Source organism: Lycium barbarum, chromosome 10 (genome assembly GCF_019175385.1).
Source record: "Lycium barbarum isolate Lr01 chromosome 10, ASM1917538v2, whole genome shotgun sequence".
NCBI lineage: Eukaryota > Viridiplantae > Streptophyta > Magnoliopsida > Solanales > Solanaceae > Lycium > Lycium barbarum.
Window position 1 is genome coordinate 108,792,733 of NC_083346.1, and position 13,187 is coordinate 108,805,919.

At 32.1% G+C, this 13,187-nt stretch overlaps 1 protein-coding gene across 1 annotated transcript; it reads left to right on the forward strand.

Annotated features, from left to right (window-relative positions):
- The first annotated feature begins 2,865 nt into the window (after positions 1-2,865).
- On the forward strand, positions 2,866-7,906 carry LOC132614479 (kirola-like). Its single transcript, XM_060328939.1, has 2 exons — positions 2,866-3,097; positions 7,429-7,906. The coding sequence occupies exons 1-2, from the start codon at positions 2,911-2,913 to the stop codon at positions 7,680-7,682; spliced, it is 441 nt and encodes a 146-aa protein (XP_060184922.1). The 5' UTR covers positions 2,866-2,910; the 3' UTR covers positions 7,683-7,906.
- Positions 7,907-13,187: the final 5,281 nt, after the last annotated feature.

Consider the following 13,187-nt stretch of genomic DNA (forward strand, 5'->3'; position numbering starts at 1 on the left):
TTATAAATTTCTTGAGTTTTAAAAAATATTTTTTTTTTTTAGTGCTGAAATTTATCCATTATTGTATGGATCTTTTTTCAATATTCGGGAATTTAATCAATAATTATAATTTTAACTAATATAAATAATTCTTATTTGATAGTATAAGAGAAATTTAATTCATTCCATTTACTTTTGAATATAAGATATTATACATCTAATTTATAGTATATTTAAAATCATGTCCTACTTAAGTAATATTTTTCTTCATTGATTTGTTATATAATATTTGAGAACTACACTCAACAATTAAGATAAATAACGAAAATAATATTACAACTAATGTATAAACTTTATTATTGTTTTCAATTTCATTTAGATTTGGAGATTTTGAAGAAGCTATGTGTATGTTTGAAGACTTGAAGAAGTCCATGTATATTCATTTTTCATTTGTATAGTTTGTTTAAGTTTGGTTTAGAACAATACTAAGTCATTGTTGTGTTGAAGTTAAATATTAAAAATGAAGGATATTCATTTAAATTTATCATAAACTTTTTTCAATACGTTTATGTTTTTCATAACAATTAGCAAAGCATATGGTCAAAATATTCTTGATGTCTGGCTATACTCTATGCAACATGTTTTCTAACTTGGACAAGTACATGCTAAATTTTCAAGAGGAACATCAATATCAAATGATATAAATGCTGATCATGATAGAGTAGCCGAAGGAACATAAAAAACCTACGTTAATTTTAAATTTCATGCTTTTTAACATTATTTTAACACCAACTGGATGAATATAATAACATTATTTAGTGATTTAAATGAATGTTGCATATATTTTAACGTCCATCGCTATTTTATATAATTTGTTCTATTGTATAGAATTTTTAGTTTATTAACACGTGCAACGCACATACGCTATACCGAGTAAAAAAAATTGCTACGTGATTGATCAATCCACCAACACGAGAATATTTTTAAAATCCTGTGCCATAATCTAACGATTTTATTTTCTGGTTTCATTTTCACATAAATATCAATTATATTGGTATCTCACTAGCTCGACATCTTTTGGTGCAGGGAATACAAGTCTAAGAACTATTTATTTTTCAAGATAATTTAATTCTATCTTGGTTGTAAACATTTAATTTGACCAATCACTATTCACTTTCAAGATCCTCATCATCATAGACATGGTAGGGATATACCTAACTCCCCACCAATAACAGTGGCTTAAATAAAATTAAAAAAATAAGGAAAAGGGTTAAAAATAGCCTTAAACTATGCGTAATTGAACAAAAATAACATCCGTTCGAAATTGAACAAAAATGCTATCCGTTCGTAGTTTGGTCCAACAATGCCCTTAGACTATAAGAAATTGAACAAAACTGCCCCTATTATTACTTAATTGGATAAAAAAATGCCCTTTTTCGAATAAATATATTGTTTCTTTTCTTTTTTAAAAACATTTTTTTAACAAAAATACTATTTTTAAAGAAACCTTTTCTTGTTTTTTTTCCTTTTAAAATCTCTTTAACTAATTAAAAAATGGGAAGTAATTTTTATTCTATTTAATCTCGTTTTATCAATAAAAATAAAATTAGCAAATGTACTTTTTTAACTGATAATATAGGTTGTATATATAAGATCATAGTGACTCCATCATTAATTTTCATTTAGATAACAATTAAATTCTTTTTCCTAATAAACTAGGAAATATTTTTATTTCTTAATCTTTTTCCGAATAGAAGTAGGATAAGCATTTGTTGATGTAATCCTCGATTTTAAAGTTAAGATACAACAATCATAATGCCATAAAACAAGAAAATTTAGTGCATTGCTTCAAATCACAAAATATCTTTAAGATATCGTCGATGGAGTAATTTTTGACCCTTTTTTTATTTTAACTTTAAAACCAAGGATTATATCAGCAAATGCCTATTTTGCTTCAATTTGGAAAAAATTAAGAAATAAAAAATATTTCCTATTTTATTATGGAAAAGAATTTTATCGTTATCTAAATAAAAATTAATGATGGGGTTACTATGATTTACATATATGACCTATATTACAAGTTAAAGAAGTGCATGGGGTAATTTCATTTTAATTGAAAAAAGAGATTAAGAAAAATAAATCACTTCCACTATTTGTATTGGTTAAAAGTATTTTAAAATAAAAGAAATAAAAAAAGGTTTCTTTAAAATAATATTTTTATTAAAAAATGTGCTTAAACGGAAAAGAAACAATATGTTTATTAGGAAAAGGACATTTTTGACCCAATTAAGTAACAATAGGGGCATTTTTGTTCAATTTCGCATAGTTTACGGATATTTTTGGACCAAATTATGAACTTTAGACATTTTTGTTCAATTTCGCATAGTTTAGAGGCATTTTTAACCCTTTTCTAAAAAAAATAAAGGAATCCTCATCATCTTTCGCAATACTGGCGTTACATTAATACAGACAATATCATTGATTTTTATTTTTTTTTATTTTGTTTGTACATATCCATCTTTGTTGTTATAAGACATAGTAATTTGTTAAGGCAATTCTTATTGTCGTTGATTTCAGATATCTGAATTTCAGGTACATAAAATGAATTCCTTATGAGCTGTAAATTTTATCTTCGGCATCTTTTTAAAATAATAAGTTGTGTGGTCAAACTAAAGTTTCATGGTGAAGGACAATATTCACTTACTAATACTTAATAATTATTATACACGTAATAAGCTAACACTAGTGTTCCCGCTCCAATAATTAAAAACATGATATGTCGTGGTATTCGTGGATCAAGTTTTATATTATTTATAATAATAATAACTTTTCGTACAGCTGATTGAAGTCTATATAAAGACTACAATTTCTAACCATTTTATCACCACTTTCTTTTCAAAACTTTTACTTTGCTATACCAAAGAAAAAAATATGGGTGTAAAAGGCAAGTTGATTGGATCAGTAGAGGTGAAGTGTGGAGGACATTTGGTTCATGACATTTTTCACAGCAAAACTCATCATATACCGAACATATGCCCTGGTAAGGTCAACCATTTTGAGATCCAGGAAGGTGAAAACATAAAAGTTGGTTCGGTCGTGAGCTGGAAATATAATGACGGTAATACACATTTTTCCTCTTTTATATATGATTTACTTGTTTCAATATTTCACATTTAGGTCTGTTTGATATACCAAAAGTTATTTTAAGTAAATGTTTTTTCGTAAAAACATTATTTAATGACGTTTGATTATCATGCATAGGGAAACCATTTTAAAAGTAAAGTGTGTTTCCTGTGGAGGAAAACACTTTCCAGAAAATATTTTTTAATTTTTTCATGTTTGATTGATCAAAATATATTTGAAAAATATTTCTCTAGAAAAATAACGACAACAGCAACAACATACGCGGTATAATCTCACAAGTGGGCTCTATGAAGGGTAGGGTTTACACAGACCTTACTCTATGAAGGGTGGGGTTTACACAGACCTTACCCCTACCTTGGGAGGTAGAGAAACGTTTTCCGATAGATCCTCGGCTCAGGATAAAACAAAAACAAAGCCGGTCAAAAGGAAAAAAGGAACAATAACTACAACAAAACATTAAGCTAAGCAAATAACAAAAGATAATAGATAGTAACAAAAATCAAAGGATAAGAAACTACATGAGAAACACTACAACTACTAGTAAGAAAGGAAAAGCGAGATAATGCTCTATTAAGGAAAAGCGAGATAATGCTCTATTAAGGAAAAGCGAGATAATGCGCGTACTAACCTTCTACCCTAATTCGTGTCCTCCATAACCTCCTATCTAAGGTCATGTCCTCAGCAAGCTGTAACTACACCATGTCATGTCTAATCAGCTCTCCTCAATACTTCTTCGGTCTACATATACCTCTTCTTAAGCCATCATTAGCCAACCTCTCACACCTCCACACTGGGCATCCATATCTCCCATTCACATGCCCGAATCGTCTAATCCTCTCTTCCCGCATTTTGTCTCCATCGAGGCTGCTTCCACCTTGTCTCAGATATTTTTCTCTAGAAAAATAAGTTTCTTAAAAATTAGGAATATGACCACCCTAATTGAAGTAGGGAAACCCAAGCCCATACAACGTTGTGGAAGAAGTATAAATTAATAAGAGTACTATTAATGAAACAGTGCAAATACTTTATAACTTCAGATATAACTTTCTTAAATGTCGATGGACTTATTATATATGTAAGTAGCCGTAATAGAATTTTCTTTCTCTCTACTATATTAGAAATGGGAGTTGGAGGACCAACAGGGACGAACAGTGCTATAATTTGTTGTACAAATAGTATTTAAAATTGTACTATATAATGTGGGTCCATTTTTGTTGGCTTTTGTGTCTGTGGGTGGACCTATTTAATTAGCCAACACGTGTAGGCTTCTTTTTTCAGAAAATTTGCACCAAAAGTTATATAAATTGTACACTTTAATCAACTTCTTTGTTATCCCACGTGGACAAATGTTATAGTATTGAATATTTATTTTCTTTTTATATATACACGTATGCACTTCAATTTTAATTCTCCGACACATATTTATTTCCTCCGTGCAGTTTTACTTGTTCACTTTTGACTTTTCACGTTTTTTAAGAATTAATAAATGAAGTACTCCATCCTTCTCATATTACTTGGCCACATCACTAAAAATATATATTCAAATTACTTGTTCATTTACAAAATCAAGATAAAATTAATTATTTATTTCCCATCTTAACCTTAGTATTAAATGTTCTTGAATATAGTCAATTTTGATTAGAATGTATTTATTGGAGCGAGATAGATGTATGATAGTAAAATACATATTTTATTTATGATTTCTTAAGGGGCGTGCAAAACGAAAATTAGACAAGTAATACGGGATGGAGGGAGTATATATTTTACCATAATATTCATATTCATTGGTGTATAATCTCAATAGCCTTGGAAAATGATTTGAAAATGAGTAATTAGCGTAAAGGGTAAAATTAATAAGAAGAAGAAAAATTAATCTGTACCAAAAGTTATATAAATTGTACATTTTAACCAACTACTTTATTATCCCATGTGGACAAATGTCATAGCATTGAATATTTATTCTCTTCTCATGTATACACGTATGCACTTCAATTTTAATTCTCCGATACATATTTATTTCCTCCGTGCACTTTTACTTATTCACTTTTGACTTTTTACGTTCTTTAAGAATTACTAAAAATATATGTTCAAATTACTTGTTCATTTACAAAATCACGATAAAATTAATTAATTATTTTCCATCTTACCCTTAGTATTAAATGTTCTTGAAAATAGTCAATTTTGATTAGAATGTATTTATTGGAGAGAGATAGATGTAAGATAGTAAAATACATCTTTTATTTATGATTTCTTAAGGGGCGTGCAAAAGGAAAATTGGACAAGTAATATGGGACGGAGGGAGTATATATTTTACCATAATATTCATATTTATTGGTGTATAGTCTCAATAGCCTTGGAAAATGATTTGAAAATGAGTAATTAATGTGAAGGGTAAAATTAATAATAAGAAGAAAAACTTCTTTCTCTTGATATGTTAACTTGGACAAGTAAAAGTGAACGGAGAGAGTGACTTTTATCCCCGTTTTCTTATTTGTCAATACTTTAAACGTGAAGAGAGGACGAACAATAGCAATGTAATTTGTACCAAAAGTTATATAAATTGTACACTTTAACCAATGACTTTTTTATCCCACTTGGACATACGTCGTAGTATGGAGTATTTATTCTCTTCTCATGTATACACGTATGCACTTCAATTTTAATTCTCCTACACATATTTATTCCCTCCGTGCACTTTTACTTGTCCACTTTCGACTTTTCACGTTCTTTAAAATTAATAAATGAAATATATATTTTATCATAATATCCGTATTTATTGGTGTATAGCCTCATGAATAGCCTTAAAAAATGATTTGAAAATGAGTAATTGATGTGAAGGGTGAAATAAGAAGAAGAAAAATTTCTTTCTCTTATCCTCGTTTTCCTTCTTTGTCAATACTTTTCTTATTTTGCTCTCCTTTATATTCTCTGATTATTGTTTCTTTACATTTATAAAATTTATTACTTTATATTTTCATTTAGGAATTAAAATTTGGTGATTTCCGATAGAACATATATCTTTCTAATTGGTATTTCTTTGTAACAATTCTTTTTATCTATAATTGTTAATATAAAAAATTATAATGTAACTAATTTACCCCTTATTAACATTTTTTTAAATTAATTTAATAAAAATATTTTATTAGTTTTGCTTTTAAAAAATCAATATACAACAATGGTTCTTATGTTTAGACCTGAACAGTTAGTTAATTGCGATGATATTAACCTATCGGTATACATATAAGATATTAAAGAACTTAAAAGAAAATATCTAGAATCAAAAATTAATTTTCCCTCATGTTCTTACTAGTTTTCTTTTTCACATCGATGAACAACTTTCATTGTCATGACAATGAGAAAAAAATCCGACTCTTTCCATCTCAAAGGCTTAATTCCATCATATGTTTTTAATTTTAAAACTTCATTTTTTAATTATAACTAAAATTATAGTACGTAAAATACATTTGTATATGTTGCTATATAATAACAATTAGAATGTTATTAAAAGTTATTTACAAAATACAAACCTTAAAGACTGGTTGATTAAAGTGAATAAATATGTTTGCACGGGCATATTTTGCTAGTATTTAAAATTCTGTTTTGGTAGACAAATATCACATCATCAACCTCAACAGTTGTAAATAGTGAAATGAATATATAAATCATATAAAATATATTTTTGCACCCACCCCCACCCCACCCCAACCCACAACCACTCCGACCCCCACCCAACTCCTACCTAAACCAGCCCCACCCCCACTCCCACGCAACCTTCCCACACTTCATCACATATTCATATATTGTTTGTCTAGATTATATATAAAATGTTGTTTGAACAATATTTTCTGTTTATTTACTAAACACCAAAACATAAGTAATAAATTCACTTATTTTCCAGGAAAACATTTTCGTACTAAACACACCCTAAAGGGGGAAAATAACTTCTCTCATTTGTGGGCGAATCTTACCTTTTAACTTCATATTACTTGGTCCAAAGGTTGATGCACTTTACAGTTTCAACGGGTTCAATTGAATCCTTTAATACAAATTTTGTTAATTTTTTAATTTCACACACGCACACACACATTTTATCTTTGAGATTTTTAAATATAAATCTATTTAGGAAAAAATATAGAAACCCCAGCTTCATATAATTTTTGAAGAAAATGAAATTGAAAATCAAAGCAAATTCAAAATAAATGAGATGAAAATATGTTATTGTGAATGTTTATATCTTTTATGCGTGATTGGAAAGCTGAACTAGCCTAGTAATGTCTCTTGTATTCTTAACTTTATTGGCTGTAGATGGAAAAGATAAGACTTGTAAGCAAGTGATTGAAGCCGTCGATCCTCAGACGAAAACAATCACTTGGAAAGTGATTGGAGGGGATCTGTTAGAGTTGTACAATTCTTTCACTATTATCACATCCTGTAACCATCAATGGACTACATGGACATTTGTGTACGAGAAGAAAACTGAAGACATACCCGAGCCTCTCGTCCTCTTGGGTTTTCTCCTTCATGTGACCAAAGATATAGAAGGTCACCTTCTCAAGTAATAGAAGATCGATGCTATCCAATAAACGCAGATATATATGTATGTTTACACAAATATATATGTGTTTGTTTGTGTGGTGACTAATCGACGATATGGCTAAATGGTTCTGCCTAGCGTGTGAAATAAATAACGTTGTTTTTTAATAATACATTATATGTGCCCCTTCCTTAAATGGATGTATTTTCCAATGGTACCAATATATATAAGACATTATGGATTTTTCAAGTTTGAAGTTTACCTTTAACAAAACAAAATAATTATCCGTGTGCTATTCTCAATTTCTCATTCTTTTCTATTTTTTTGGTTTTTGTTTTTGGGGTTTCACTAGTGATAACATGGGGTCTAACATTTAGTAAATTCGATTTGCATTAGCCGAGAAAACAATGTCTTATGTTATCCATTTCCATCACCATTTTTTGAAAATCAAAATTTTTACTATTGATGTTTGTGATTTCTGAGACTCAAAATTTACTTATGTTACCTTTCTTGTAAAATCGTTAATTTGTATTGTTTAAAAAGGAAACGAAAAATAGAAGGAGACATTATTGGAAATACATTTATTTTCGATAAGCAACTAAGTCGGAAAACCGTCTAAAAACAAAGAATAACGACAACTTACAGGAGAATAACGACAAATTACAGGAGGGAAAGAGACCATCTAAACACGCGCATTGCAAGAATTTCATTAGCAAACAATCAAATCTTCCAACTAGTAGAGGCGAATCATAGTAGTTAAGTTGATTGACTACTTAAACTTTCATCTTGTTTGTGAGGGTTCAATTCCATACCTTGTAATCCGTTTCCCCATTTCCCTTACCCCTACCCCAATTTAGAATTTTTTTTTTTAAAGAAAACTTCCTACTAGTAATTTTCGAAGTCTAGTTAACACAGACGTCCAAAGAAAATTCCGGTAGCTTACTATGAGATTTGAATTTCTAGGATAATACCATGGAATTTTCGATAGGCATCTGAAGAATTTATTTCCATCCATCGAGTACATAATCTAGGAATTTTTGGATAGTTCTTCGATATTTTCGGTAGTTGAAATCTCTTAGCGTCCCGTCACCAATAAATGAGTGATTTGGGCAAGTGAGAAGTAGTCACTCGATCAATAAAAATGGTGAGTGGCCTAGTGGAGTATTATCCACATGGCACTAATAAAGGGGGAGTGCACAAGCGGAGGTAAAATTTTTAGTTTGTGTTATAAAATATATGAGTATATGTATGTCCATTCTATATTGCAATTATATATGAGTATATGTATGTCCATCTTATATTACATGGAGTGTAAGAAGTTTTTCTCCTATAAATAGGAGAGTGTTTTATTCTATTATGAACACACCAAAACAAGAAGTGAGATATAAAGTTTCTCTCCTTTCTCTAAAGTTTTTCTTCTTTGCAATTATTTAGTTTCATAATACGTTATCAACACGAGTCTCTAATATCATTTCGGTTCTTCTAAGTTGAGTTTCACTCCTTAGTCTGTTTTCACTATGTCGAATTTGTCAAAGCTTGAGTTCGTGACACTTGATATCTCTCGAAAAAATTACCTCTCATGGGTGCTAGATACTAAGATTCACCTACACGCTAAAGGTCTTGGTGCTACTATTACTCAGGGTAATGCAGCATCGAGTCAGAACAAAGCAAAGACTATGATTTTCCTTCGTCATCATCTGGATGAAGGATTGAAGGTTGAATATCTGATGGTGAAAATTCCACTTGAATTGTGGACTGTTTAAAGGAAAGATATGACCACCTTAAGGTAGCGGTATTGCCAAGGGCTCGTTATGAGTGGATTTAGTTACGGTTATAGGATTTTAAAACTGTATGTGATTATAACTCTGCTATATACAAAATTACTTCCCAATTGAAATTATGTGGGGAATATGTAAAAGTTGAGGATATGTTGGAAAAGACTCTGACGACTTTTCATGCCTCAAACTTGGTATTACAACAACAATACCGTGAAAGGGGATTTAAAAATCATGCTGATTTGATCTCATGCCTCCTTGTGGTTGAGTAACATAATGCCCTTTTATTGAAAAATCATGAAGCCCGCCCCTGGAACTGCTCTATTCCCGGAAGCGAACGTGGTAGCAACAAATGACCAGTCTCAAAGAAGACAAAATAATAATCGGGGCCATAATAATGCGCGTGCGTGTGGCAAGGGCAAGGGATGATATAATAATCGTCGTGGTGGTGGTCATCATAAAAGAGAGAACAATATGGGTTCTCAAAACAATCCTTCAAGAGATAATTGCCATCGTTGTAGTATGAAAGGCCACTGGAAAAATGAATGTCGGGCGCCTGAGCATTTTTCTAGGCTTTATCAAAATTCCTTCAAAAGAAAGGCAAATAGAGATGGCGGCTCTTCTGCTAATGCCCAAGTGGAGTCACACTTGACTCTAAATAATGATAAGGCTAAAGCTAATTTGGCCTTGAAAGATGATGATTTTGATCCCCTTTATGATATCACTCATATGGAACTGAAGACTTCTTTGGAGATCAAAATTGAGATTTGATCATTTTACTGGGGAAATTAATTATGTTGTTATTTTTATGAGTTTTTAATTATCGAGTTTTTAATTATCAAGTTCTTCCTTATGTTGTTTTATTTTTAAGAAGTACTTAAATTTTCTGTTGTTAGTTTCCATGTTTCTTATGACGTAGTTTACTTTTATGAAGATAAATAAAATTTCTCAATCTTCAATGGGATCAAAGATGAGTAACGGAGATATGTGCCTTCTGGATAGTGCTACAACTCACACTATACTAAGAGAAAAGAAATATTTCTCTCATTCGGTTATGAAAAAAGCCTATGTTAATACAATATCTGGTAGTACAAAACTAATTGAGGGCTCTGGAAGAGCGGCCTTATTACTACCTAGAGGAACAATATTGGCCATTAATAATGAACTATATTGTAGTAAGTCTCAAAGAAACTTGTTAAGTTTTCAAGGTTATTCGCCAAAATGACTATCATGTTGAGACTGATAATAAAGGAAAGGTTGAATACCTTTATATATTGCTACAATAAAAGCAGGGAAAAAGTTTGTCACGACCTAGTTCTGCCTAAGTCGTGCGAGCACTTACCTTCACACCTAGGTAAGCGAACCCTCAACCCAACAAGGAATAAATAAATGAAACTAAGCAACGGAATGGAATAATTACGTAAGTCTCATATATATATATAAGAGCATAGTGCGGAATAATAACAATACCGCCAGGGTCTGATCTGCGTAATACAAGAGCATTTAAAGAAAGAGAAATAATACAATCCGGAATACTAATACATAAGTGTTTATGTCTCTGGATAAAATTGGACAGAAAGATAGGAAGTCTTCAAGGCGGCGAACGGCCATGCTCACCCTGGAAACTCAAGAATAGAGCTGAAGTGACTATCAGCCACACGTCACAGAAGTGGATCCGACCTGATACTCTGCATTTATAAAAGAATGCAGCAAGTGCAGGTCAGTACAAACAACAGTATTGGTAGGCATTATCAGCCGACTAAGCATAGTTAACACAATTCAGATAATAAACCAAATAAGCAAATAAACCAACAAGTACATGACAATACAATTAATTCCAAATGTCTATCATCACCTACGTAAAGCATCTAATACCCAAAATGTGCCAAATTTGTATATATATCCGATCCAATCCATGTCACAATACAACACCAAACATCTCAATCATGTCATAATGCAATGCAATGCAATGATGGTATGCATGCAATGCAATGCCATGCAAATGAGGTGTACACATGTACTCCAGCAAGAAAAATCGACGTCTCGGTAGCACAACCCAGCATGACTCGTGAAGTCTAAGTGCCATCCATCCCGGATCTTTGCCCAACAGACAGATGGGACCCCGAATCTTTGCCCACAGGGGGTTCTCACCGGCACCACCCTGGGGGACCTGCGGAGTCCATGCACTAACAACGATTCCGAAAATCTCATCGGATATCGGCCATGCAATCCATAATTCCGGGATGAACATCGAACATCGGACTCTCACGTCACTCAAGTAAAAGAGATCTCTCAAATATCAATTTCACTCAATCAATGATTCCGGGATGAACATCGGATATCGAACTCTAACGTCACTTAAGTAAAACTAAGCCCAGCTCATCAAGTGTTTCATCAATGTCATCAATATCTCAACAATGTATCATGAAGATGAGAGTACGTGTAATGTATGAATCACATCAATAATCATGCTCAATATCACAAATACCGACAGTGGGTATACCAATAATATAACCGAATCACAAGTACCAACAGTGGGTACGACAACAATATATCCAAGTACAAATACCAACAGTGGTATGCCAACTATATTATAATCAAGACGATAAACAGAATCCAATATCTATCAACAACTCGCATTGTCAAGCCAACACAGTAAAACAGTCAAACAGAACACAACGGGGTAGCTAGTCCCAGCACACAATAGGGTCCAACCTAAGGCAATATCCAACCCTAATTCATACCCGAAGGTATACATGCTGTCTCCAACAATATAATCTAAATATGTGCTTCGCTATACGAAGTCTCACCAAGGGTAAGCCATAACCTACCTGGATGGCCGAACCGCAGCACCAATAACTCACTTCTTTGCCTTGCCTTTCCGCTGAACCTCAGAACCAAAGTAGTTTAAGCATAATCGAATTCTAGATTAGAAATCTTGAAGAATGATACTAATATTGCTACTATTCAAATTAGGGCAATTCTAGCACTAGAAATTGGGGAAACGTGCCTACAAGGGAAAAATGGGAAATTCGGAAGCAAAATGCCAAATTAAGTACTAGGTGATCATAACCCAACCACTAATTACTGATTTAACTCAAAGATTAGCCTAATTTCTTATTTCAAGCAAAACCCCCAAATTGGGTATAAACCCTAATTCTTTGATTCCGAAATTCAACGCTAAAAGTGGAAGATATATGATTAATAAGCTTAGATTTATCAAAATCTAACATAAACATCATCAATTACGTCATACATGAGCCTAAGGAAAAGTTCATCAAGACCCTCATTCAAATTCCATCACTAAGGGATTATTAAAGGGAATGGAGAAATCTAAGATGATTGTCATTAAGGAAGAGTAAAAGATTAGGCAAGATTTACCACCAAGAATGTCTCCCAAATATCTCCAAGAACTGTTCCCCAAAGCTCTTATTTTTAAATGGGGAATAATGAAGGTCTAAGAGCTTATTTAAATCATATTTAATGAGACACCTGGCCTTTCACCGCCGCGACGGTAGCAGGGCTGCTACAGCGCCTTCAAGACCGCCTTGGCAGGATGGCCAGCAATACACATGGCCGCCCCAGCGGCCAACACACCGTAACAATGGTGCCGCTAGGATGACACTGGTGCCGCTATTCCTGGTACCAGGTACCAGAATCCCCCGATTTTTTTTCTTACTTTTCAATCGAAATCCCGAGTCATTCCCGATGCCATCTGCTCACAAACCATGCACACAAACCCACATAAAAATATG